The sequence below is a fragment of the Brachycentrus maculatus genome, unplaced genomic scaffold (genome assembly GCF_059751285.1).
Source record: "Brachycentrus maculatus isolate JH-2025_06_01 unplaced genomic scaffold, ASM5975128v1 h1tg001467l, whole genome shotgun sequence".
NCBI lineage: Eukaryota > Metazoa > Arthropoda > Insecta > Trichoptera > Brachycentridae > Brachycentrus > Brachycentrus maculatus.
Genome location: NW_028282106.1, coordinates 10,202 through 21,701, shown reverse-complemented (window position 1 = coordinate 21,701; position 11,500 = coordinate 10,202). Strand labels below are relative to the sequence as shown.

The following is an 11,500-nucleotide window of genomic DNA, read 5'->3' as shown; positions in this document are numbered from 1 at the left end:
GGATGGAAATATGCAGAATTCGGCAAACTGGCCTATTATCTCAGCAACTCCGAATTGAACAAGAGTTCCAAAAATAGAACAATTAAAGCAAACAAAGCCGGATAGTATACTGAAAAAGCTTATCGTATGATCGAAAAGGTAAACTTTACAAACAAAACGGGAGAAGTAGAATAGCTCTTCAAGAGATACGAGGAGATTAAAATATCCTTGAGCTTCAGAAAGACTGAAATACTGCGGGCTCAAAAATGATTATATTTATTTAGTTTGTTGTTGCATTAATAGGCAGATTAATATGGAATGGGTTTGTGGAATAATTTGCGATTTATGTTGAGAATAATCATGCAATGTTCACATTACCGTTACTAATTCCATTGAAGTCTCCGACAACGTGGCCCTAAGAGTAGGGAAGCACTGGGTCCTTCAAGTTTGGATTCTTTTGTTGCGCCATCTTCAAGAGCTGTTTCCATTTCTCTTCGTTTTTGGCCTTCTCTTTCTTAACTTGCTTAGGGTCGAAGATTGCCATATATATCTTATTCTGCTCTTTCTTCTCCATGGCCTTGTCAAATGCCTGAGAATCGATTTCTTTGAGGATGGATTTGAGGGCGTTGAGGGACTCTTGGAGGACTTTGTGCCAATGAGTGTCTGCCATATAGCAGATAATGGGCACGAGGAGCGGGAAGGTATAAGACTTGTAAGTCTTCAAAATGTTCAAGAAATAATCGTTTTCGAAGAAGCACATCGCACGATCGGCAACTTGCAAATGAAGACCAGAAATGCACTTCACCAGTCTCTTGAAGACCCGTGGGATGTATGGTTCAAGTTTGCTAACTTCGCAAGTTTCTAAGACCTCAATAAGCTCTGAGATGAACATGACTTATTTGGGTGAGTTTGCAAATGGCCAATACTTGAGCAATCCGTCCAAGAGGAAGAGACCGAGAGAGGGGTCCTTTGCCAAGAACAACATCGAACATCTCATCAAATGCTCATGGAAGAGGTGACAAGTCTGGACTTTGTGCAGGGGAATAATGACATTCTTGAAGAAGATAATGTGTTCTTCTCGGAGGGGGACAGCGAAGCCTGAAATGATGCTGGCCAATATGTCCAGAAGTTCAGAAGCCCCGTTGAACTTGAAAGTCTCATGGATCAAACTATAAAAGCAGTCATTGATGGCTTTTCTGATCATTTTTCTTCTTGGGACTAGCTTGGCATACAATCGGTGCAGAATATTCTTTAGGTATTCCCTCTCTCTTGGCTACTCAGAGTCGAACAATTCCAAAAATTCCTGGATGAACGAAGGAGTAATATGGACCTTCAAGGATTTAACCTCCGCTCCCTCGTTCACAATAAGCTGTAGGAAGAATTAATAAACCGGTTGAAGATGCAGCCATGCCGGATCAACCAGATTTTACTACTCTTACATGCCAACACCTTCTCCCGGCAGGCCTGCTTTTTTTAGAACTGGCAACGGCCTGAAAATATTCTTTTCTATCATGCTAATGACAAGGTCGAGATGTGGAATGATCACAGTAGCCATACAATTCTGATCCGCTAGATAATCATTGAATTATTGGAGATGAGCTTGACGGTCTGCTTTCTCTTTGGTGTGCTTGGTATCATCGTTGAAGTCGAGTGGAGTCGAGCAGAATTGTAATTTCTTTAAAAACTGTTCCCTTGAGTATATTTAGAAAGTACTTAAACTATCTCGGAATATGCCTGCCTTCATTACCTCTTGCAGGCTGGTTGCTGGCAGGGGTGGGCCTGGAAGGGTTTCCTCTATTTCCTCCTGTTCCTGCTGGCTGTCTTGGTCCTCCACGATTCATTTAAAATCACAAATAATTGAATTATCTTGAAATCTCATAACTTATGTATGAATGGAACATATCTGAGTAATTATATCAATGTAATACTAAATACTACAGAATTCGAATTGAGTATATATGGCTATAAATGGCTATATATTTATTCGATTACTTTAAATAAAGTAAGCGAATTAGGCTATTATAAATAATAAGTTACTCCATACTTTTATCTTCATCTCCAGCAACAACACCAATTTCAAAGAGTATGGTTGTTATAAATTTGACCTACATTGATCTAGAAACATTTTAAAATTATTATACCAGTCTCAATATTCAATACAATTTAGAATAAGAACTATAAATGCATATTTCGGGATTTTAAGCGAATTCTCGGCTGAAGACCCATTTTATAGAGCCATTGGCTTACAATACAAGCAATGGCCGCATAACCTATAGCTACGATGGCAACCACCAAAATACTTATAATGACAATAACGTGAAAGAGACGCTGGGCGAGATTTTGCTCTATGAATCAGAATATGTGAGCCAGGGCCCTCTTCAGAGCATCCGATAATAATCATACTATGCAAATTGCATACAGGATGACGTACTGAGCTCCAATCAGTACAAACAACTTTAGATTTCAGCCTTCATACCATAGAATATGCTGAAACTCGCACTCAAAATCGTTGATAAAATGTCCACAAAAGTAAAACTCCTAAAGAAGTAAGTTTTCCAATTAATGGTCGGTACCAGAATGACTACAATGTAATAGTTTAATCCATAAGACTACCAACCTTCCCATGAATAGTTATAGTTTGTACTCAGCGAAGACTCATGGCCTGAATCCTCCAAAAAGAATTGGCATTTCTCCCCTATAGATTAAAGCAGTTCCAATCGCAACATACAATTCTAGCACTAATAAATAAAATAACAGCGGTACCCCTATGGCTCGCATAGAATGATAGACACACCCACAACAAGCCAGTCATTACCCAAATATGGAAGAATATCATTACATGGATTCAAATAGGACTTCCTCAACAAGATCAGAGTTTAGAGGCACTTGATCGATATTTCTAAATCTATTGCAGGAAGCAACAGATTAATAGTCAGGCTAAATCAAAATTAAAAAATGAAGCAGCTCAGTCGAATTGAAGTTGATGTAATTGGAACTGAAAGTGCAGATTCACTGCTATAAGTGGAATATTGTGCCGATATTAGTATAATATAGAATGTTGGGAACAAAGATCACAATATTCATATGATGACTGCGGACATATAACCCATTTTGAGTACCTCTTCGTTTCAAATGATGGAGTTGTTGGAAAATTCAAGGGTCATCTCCAGCTAAATATTCAGCGATTAATTAATTAATAAAAAGTAAAGCAATAATGACAACTGCTTTAATCTTAATAAAGAAACGAAGAAAGTGTCAGAAGGCATTACATACTATAACAATAGACCTGTTTCGGGATGTCAATCGCCATCTCAGCCTACTTATCAAACTTATGACAGGCCTATCAGTTACTACCAATCCACATACTCTCCTCTCCGTAATAACCATCCACCTCGCGCGAACAGTCCAGTAAGATTTATTGTTAATACCCCATATCGATAATAATAAAAGACTAACTCTTTTTCCCCAAAAGAATATCTGAACAATCATTACACAACTCAGCACATCTACGCAACTCAAGTCACTCACCCAGCAGCAAAAATAAGCCATAAGGTAGAGATACCTTGTTCAGCGCAGATCAACCATAAGGCGTATGGATCTTATGGACCACATATAATTCAAACAGCGAGCAAAGATAAGGTTCATAAACAAGCAAGCAGACAGTTCGATGAATTTTAAAATTTACAACCCAAGAGTCCGAACCGAGTATTGCTTCCAAATCTCAGCCTTCCTAAGAATAAATAAAACTTGTCATCTACCATCCAGAAATATGATGAATCACATTATTATACTGCATCGAAGACGCCCGTTAATCAGCAACTGTTTCGAAAGCCTGACATTCACATTAAGATAAATCCTTCATTTGAGAAATCCAGCCAGAGAATGCTGACAAGCCCAAGAAGCGCTCCTTCTTCCCCAATGATCACCAGAAACTTCAGATCCCCTTAAGCTGCTTATGCATAGCAATGTCGCAATAATGTGCAATTGAGAGCAAACCCTTAAAGGAATGCGTCAGTTCAGAATTTACATAGCAAACCTAAATTGAATGGCGAAACAAGGCAAATGTCAATCAAACCACATAGCTTTTACTCATAAAGTTTATCATATTAGTACGGAAGAGTCAACTAATTGACGTATGACCCTGTAAAGATAGGGAGTCCTCGCATCGGAGGAATAGGAAACAAAAGAAAAATAAGCAAAATTCTGAACAAAGCTATACATGAATAATACTATGATACCTAATCAAACGCACGTAACACCAATGCTCATGCACACAACAATAGCAAACGAAAGATCACCTTGGTAACGAGCAGAAATCAAATATTAGGCAAAAAAGTGAAGTGAAGTTTGCTGACCCTTATTTTAATTGTTATAATGTTAATAAAATCCATATCATACAAACAGGCACAAATTTGCATCTATGAATCGAGATAATTCTAAGCATATGTATTCTTGAGCCTTACTATAAAAATGAGTTCATATGTTCAATCAGACTATCAATAGATCTCATTATTCTTTAGCTTCTCAACATACTATCTGTGTTTTCCACTGTCGGCCATTAACTCGCGATCTTTCTTGAGTTAGTGGTTGAAGCTTTTATCTTTCCTTTCCCACCATTTGGCATTTGCCTATCCGACTTAGTTTGTTTATTTGGTACGATACTAGTTAAGAAGCTGTCTCTCTTTGCGACGAAGGTCATAGAGGACACCTTCGTATGCTGCTTACTCAAGCTACTTGTCTTATTTGCCTTCTATTATTTTTTAGTAATAGTTGTTGAGCATGCTTGTTGGCACTTTCGCATGATGCTTGACATCACTGCCTCGTTGCGCGTTCCCGATTTATTTCTTGAGTGAAAGAAGTCTCTCTTCCAAGGAGTTTATTAAATCTTACTTTCGTTTCACATTGGCTTCAATCACGAATTCGTCAGGTCTTTTTTTCGGGCCTATCTTTTATAGTTTGCTCTGATACCCTGTGTTGATGATGTTATCTTTCTTGGATAGTGGGTTTTCGGTTAGGGTTTCGACGTGATGAGGGCGTAAGTACCATTTTTATTCATCAGGCACATTGTCTCCTGCAATGTACGACTAGTAATAGCCTACAGGCAACAGTACCGAGTATTTGCTTTTGCCTTCACTGTCGTATGCGGTCGGCTTGTTTTCGAGTTTGATCTTTTGCCGATAGTAGTTGCTCGAAACTCCCTCGTTGATATCTTGCTGGAAGTGTTTCTCCTTTACATTTTGCTGTGATTATTTCAAGCTGTGATCTATGGTTTTGAGTAGGAATCTCGAAATTCTGAGAGGGTCCTGCTATTTACCTTAGATTTATTCGACTTTTGGGGCGCCCTGCAGCAGCATTGATGTCCCCAACTCAATAAACTATTCATTGCTCCCTTGGTTTCCCCTATTCTACTATTCTTTCATTTTCTCATAAAACCTAATATCAAATGCATTTGTATTCATGGCTTCTGGTTCGAAGTAGGACCTGGCCAAAGTCTTGAGCATACTCAAATTCTCAGCTGGGCTCGCTACTTGAGCTCTATTGTTATGAGCCTGGTTATAAACATGGCTGAGTAGTTCTGAATTCGAGCTAAGGTCCGGCTGATGAATCATTTTGAGCATTGAATCTACCATCCGATCCATTCTTTCTTCTTGCATTTTTTATTAGAGGTCATGCTACTCGCCTCTATCAACAGCAAGCTGGCTGTCGACAACATCCGCAAAACCTACTCTTTTCTTTTTCCTCTATCTTTAGAGGATTTTCTTCTGTTCGGCCTCTTCCTCATCTAATCCTTCCACATAATAGTCTAGCCGATTGCAGACTTTATTAATCAATATTGCGTACTCCCCAAAGTTTTAATTATACGCATTTTCGACAGCAATTGAGATCTATTTCGATTTGTTGAGTTAAGTTTTTGCTCGTTCGTCCAATTTGGTGAAATATTTTTTTAAGTATTACATACATGTGTTACTATCTATTGCCAATTGATGTAATTGCGAGAGAGTTGTGCGTTCGGGGAGCATTTGCAACAATTAGTTCCAAATTCGATTCTTGAACAGGACTTTGGTGCATTACATTTCGAAGCATATGTGCAGAATTGAGAGGGGGATTTCCTGATCTGCGGGGAATGCTTCGAGATTATCGATTGTTAGGTTGTTTTTTATTAAGAATTGTCTTTTGATTTATTTGATGAGCTTCTTCATTGAGGATATTGTCAACTAGAGGTCATGGCCATGCAGTATCCCCCTTCTCCTCTTTGCCTCAATAATTGACACGATATCACTGAGAGTAAACACATCCTCAATAATATTCTTCTTATCACCATCGATTTCCACGACGATGCACTCAAAGTTTATAAGTATGCCTATTTCCGCTCTCTTGCTCTTTCAATTTATTCGCTGACTAAGTCCCGAGTAATATACGGGTTTCGATCAATAATTGGTTGGAGCAAGTTTGTCACTGTTCTTTTCGTAAAGAAGAGATCATGGCTTTTGACAATTGCATTTTCATAGGCTTCAACAAACCAGTGGTAATCGTCAGTCAGCTATCATATAATCTGCTATTCTCTTGCTCGTATTTCGCCACATTGCTCTCGAGTTCCTACTTCTTCACCTTATCATATTTAATGGATTGGCTTTGCTAATTCCTACCGCAGTTGTGATATTTAGTCTGCAAGGGATTGTATACGATTATAGATTCGCTTGAAATGCTGCCTTAAAGCCTACTAGTATGATTTGATTCCTTGCATTGCGGTCTTGAGTGATGGATATACGCTCAGAAACTCTTTTACAAATAATTTTATCTACTTATAGCGGTCTTTCGAGGCTTTCTCTGACATTATATTTGCGATTTCAGTTTAGGCCTTTTTAAATTTGGAATAGTTGAAGGCAAATGATCTTATTGATAATGTAGGCTTAATGAAATTCAGAGATTACTTGTTGCTGTTGTTGTTGTTGTTGTTGTTGGCATTTTTGTTTTGCTGCTTATTTTTATACAAGTCAAAGAAACGCTTGATATGGCTTGTCGACACTTTAGAAGGAATCAATTACTTAATAAACTCAACGAACTCTAACTCTTATATGTCAATGTCTGTGCCGAACTTCCTGTGAGGGTTCTTATTCCACAAATTATAAAGATCCTTGACATTCTCAATCTATGCCTACATCATTTTTTGAAATAGTCGGTTGGCAACATTCCTTTTATCAGTTTCATACTCAAAGATGTTGCGATACCCATCTGGCACAGTCACTTGCTAGACTTTGTGAGTATTGGTGTTTTTCCTTTTTGAGACTCCGATTTTAGAAGTGACAAAAGGGACCATGTTTTTATTTTCGCTATCGACTTGAGCCATCGTCTTGGCTTTTAGAACTTTTTAGATGTAGAGAAATGGTTGCACTAATTATGCTGGCACTGGCTTAATTTCGATGGGCTCTTGAAACTTGAATTTGGCATCAAAGGTTTTCGAATTGACCTTCATCTATGAGGTCGTCTGATCTTGATGCACTTTTCGAGGCTTGGCTGATGGTAGTGGGTTGATCACTGACAATGGGGTCTTTTGTCGTTTCCCCAAACATTGCTCGTTTATTTTTTTAATAAAGACCCCATGCGAAGCATATTTACTCCTCTCTGTCATTAAGAATGTATAACAGATTGTAATAATTATAGCATTTGCTTTTTGTATAAATGCTATGATCGATGTTATGAAATCTTGCAATCAATTCAGTTTTCTAGACCATCCGAATGGGTCCACAGCTCTTCCTTCCTGGATGTCAAGTAGCTACGATCGAATGGAAGCCGTGATCTTGCCAGCATTCAGCTTAGGGTCGATGTTAATTGCATAGTTCTTTCCAGCGTAATGAATGTTTTTAATTGAGCCGACTATCACTGCGGTCCCTGCACCGAATGCTTCGAGTAAAGTGCCATTCTGATTTCTTTCGATGACCTAATCAATTGTGATTATTCTCTCTCGAACAATATACTCAGATTTTGAATGGCAGAGTCTCTATATTAGATTGAATTTCATACGAGGATGGAATCTCGGGATACTCCAGGCAGAATCAAATCCTCTAGGAGTGGAGTAGCGATTTCAATTGCACCGTTGGGTTCTTTGAATACAAAGAATATGTTTGATGCTCCCGCTTCATTTATTTAGTTGCCTTTGAGCCATAAGGCTTGTTGGTGACCTTCGCTTAAAATTTGGTTAGTAAATGCAAGAGTCGGACCGTAGTTTCTGAATATAGTTATTGTTATACCCTCCGATTTTAAACGCTCCTGTGCCGCCAGGGGCAGAGCGGATAAATTTTTAAGAGCATGCCAAAGATACTGGTTGGAACCCATTTGAATAATAAGGGCCAACAGGCGAAGCCATTACCATAAGTCTTGAAGACCCTGGAGCTTTCACACCTAGCGAGTTTTAAGTGGAAATGTGCAAGGGTCTCAAATAGAGACTAAACTCTGATATTGAAGGAATCCACCTTGATTAAATACGTACAAGCTCTTCAATACACTTCAGAAGATCGTTGCCATCGAAATCTGGCAGAGATATACGCTTTGAAGATCGTTTTAATCTCATCATGTTGCAATCGGGTCGAAATAGCCTAATTTATCCTTTATCGTTTTTGTAGGCCTTCATTCCTTCAAAGCATTGCACTCCGTAATGCAGGGTAGAGTTAAATGGATGTATTGGAATCGGCTTCATTGCTTAAATGCGAGGCTGGCCCCATACTCCTTTTTTGGATTAGACAGTTAGTATGTGATCGGTTTAATTGAAGCCGAATCCCAAGGATTATGCTTTGAATGGCGGTAATGGCTTCAATGTTTTACAGAGATTCACCTATAATTTGGATGGCTGCACTAATGCATTGTTGTACGTCAAAGCTTTTCTAATGCGATAGATCTAAGTTGTTGTAAACACTAGTCTTGAAGCTGAAATTTGAACTTCGTAGTAACCTCATGATTAAAATCTAAACTAATGATCTGTTTATAAATATATTGTTGACAATCATGGTCACATCCGATATTACCATTATATTAACAATATAATAACAATTATTCAATTCTCATTCTTGCTCACACTCTAAAATCTATTGGTCATACTCTAGATTCTCCTATTATCGATTAATTGCTGTAATAACTAGATTAACGATAAATCTATTGGTATTCTAAATGTATACACTCGTCGTTGTATTGTTCTATTGTTCTTTTTATTGATCTCATCAAAGTTGAATTATAAATACTTACTTACTAAATGAATAACTAACAATGTTGGTTTATTACGATATCTGTCATTATAAATTAAATAGATATACCATTGACGACTTATAATCGAATCTAATCAGCTAATCAATAACTCTGCGATGTCAAATTAAACTGAGAATTCGATTTGTTTCTTATGGTTTTCTAAAATATGCAAATTAATTTGTATTTGAGGTGATGGATTCAGATAAACAATTGAAATCATGGAGCAGTACATAGAAATTATTTTTAATAATAGTATTAATAACCGAAGGCCAAAGGATCAGGAAAGTGAGCTATCATCCATAATTATGAACTAAATTATTTGGCTCTTGGGAAAATAGTACACAGATTGAAATATAGGAGAGCCACAAATATTTATTATGAGCATTTTGTAGAAAGGACCATTATTGTGGCTTCAAATAAGTACCAAAAGAGTTACAGTGGCATCTAAGAATAAAAAGACCACAAGATATTCTTACTAGCAGAGAGTTGCAGTTCGTACAACAAAAATTACAAAAGCAAAGATCAATCAATCAATTAAAGTAACTCAAAAAGAAACCAAAGTAGCTAAAGAATGCATGCAAAAAGCGAACGAAATAAAAAGAAGTAAAAAGGAGGCGAGAGCAATACAAAACGGAATTACCGAAGAGAAAAAGAAAAAGCATACTAAGTTAATCATCATAGGTTTATATTTAATCTTTATCATTATATTTAATTATTATTTCAACAGATGGCTAAATCTAAAGAAAAAAAGCAAAGAAAACTTAAGGAAGTCGAGATGGAAGAGGAGGATTCAGTCTGCGACCAAGAGCACGTTGTCAAACCAGAGTAGGGAGGATCAAAAATGAATAGCAGTGAATGGCCGCTTTTACTCAAGAACTATTAAAAGATGAATATCAGAAGTTCACACTATACGCCTATTCCTTTCGGCTCAACCCCTTTGAAACGCACATTAAAAGAATATTTAAAATATGGTATCATTAATCTCGATAAACCCTCAAATCCTAGTTCCCATGAAGTTGTTGCTTGGGTCAAGAAAATCTTAGGAGTTGAAAAAACTGGTCACTCTGGAACACTCGATCCCAAGGTCACAGGCTGTCTGCTGGTTTGTATTGACAGGTACGAGTATTTTTAACTGTAGAGCAACACGTTTAGTGAAATCACAGCAATCTGCGGGTAAATAGTATGTTGGCATCGTCAGGTTGCATGGCTCAATCTAGTCTGAAACAGCTTTAAAGAATGTGCTGAAGACTCTCACTGGCAGCTTATTTCAGAAACCTCCAGAAATTTCAGCAGTCAAAAGATAATTGAGGATTCGAACAATCTACGAATCCGAACTCTTAGACTACGATCAAGAAAAGAGGCTCGGAGTATTCAGAGTTTCTTGCGAAGCTGGAACATATGTCAGGACTCTATGTGTGCATATTGGCCTTTTATTGGGAGTTGGAGGGCACATGTAAGAACTTCGAAGAATAAGAAGTGGAAATATGACTGAAAACAATTTCTTAGTAACGATGCACGACATATTGGATGCGAAGTGGAGATATGATAATTTCAAAGATGAAACTTATCTCAGAAGAGTTGTCCTTCCTTTGGAAATCATGTTGACAAACTTGAAAAGGATTATTATTAAGGACTCCTCCATTAATGCAGTCTGCTATGGGGCCAAATTGATGATCCCTGGGGTCCTCAGATATGACAATTAGATTAACACAGGTGATGAAATCGTGATTATGTCAACGAAGGGTGAAGCAGTCGCAATTGGAATTTCGCAAATGACAACATCTTAAATCGGGTCATGCGACCATGGAGCAGTCAGCAAAATTAAAAGGGTGATCATGGACAGAGATACCTACCCCAGGAAATGGAAGGAAGGCCCCAGAGCCAAGCGAAAACAAGTGTTGATCAAGTCAGGCAAGCTGTAAAAGAATGGAAAGCCTAATGTTCAAACCCCACAAGATTATCTAGTCTACTACAACAACGAAGAAGATAATAACTTAGTGAAGCATTGATTTCGCATTTATTTAAGCATTGATCAATCACTATCATTATTGTCAGCATTATCAAGAATTCAAAAATGAATCCATGTACTGGCCCCCGACTTCCCCTTTGATGCTATTTCCCTTAAGTGAACTATAGTTGTCCCAATCGCCGTGTCTCCCTTCGTTATATGGTCTCAACAGGGTCACCGCTTCCTTAATGGCCATGCTCTTCATCCCAACAGTCACAACCTTGGTCAGGTTTCTATGCATCAGTTTTTCAGTCACCAAATTCTCCTCCATTTGGA

At 37.9% G+C, this 11,500-nt stretch overlaps 2 protein-coding genes across 2 annotated transcripts; one reads left to right on the top strand and one right to left on the bottom strand.

Annotated features, from left to right (window-relative positions):
- Positions 1-302: 302 nt before the first annotated feature.
- LOC148298972 (uncharacterized) lies at positions 303-1,664 on the bottom strand. The gene has a single exon (XM_088276483.1). The coding sequence runs from the start codon at positions 869-871 to the stop codon at positions 395-397; it is 477 nt and encodes a 158-aa protein (XP_088132609.1). The 5' UTR covers positions 872-1,664; the 3' UTR covers positions 303-394.
- Positions 1,665-9,943: 8,279 nt separating this feature from the next.
- Positions 9,944-11,215, top strand: LOC148298971 (H/ACA ribonucleoprotein complex subunit DKC1-like). Its single transcript, XM_088276484.1, is given in 2 exon segments — positions 9,944-10,041; positions 10,355-11,215. Coding segments are annotated over 2 exon segments (882 nt in total). The 3' UTR covers positions 11,139-11,215.
- The last annotated feature ends 285 nt before the right edge of the window (positions 11,216-11,500 follow it).

Bases quoted from the DNA above. Each gene is read 5' to 3' on its own strand.
- LOC148298972 (XM_088276483.1), bottom strand. From the start codon at position 871: ATGTTCATCTCAGAGCTTATTGAGGTCTTAGAAACTTGCGAAGTTAGC.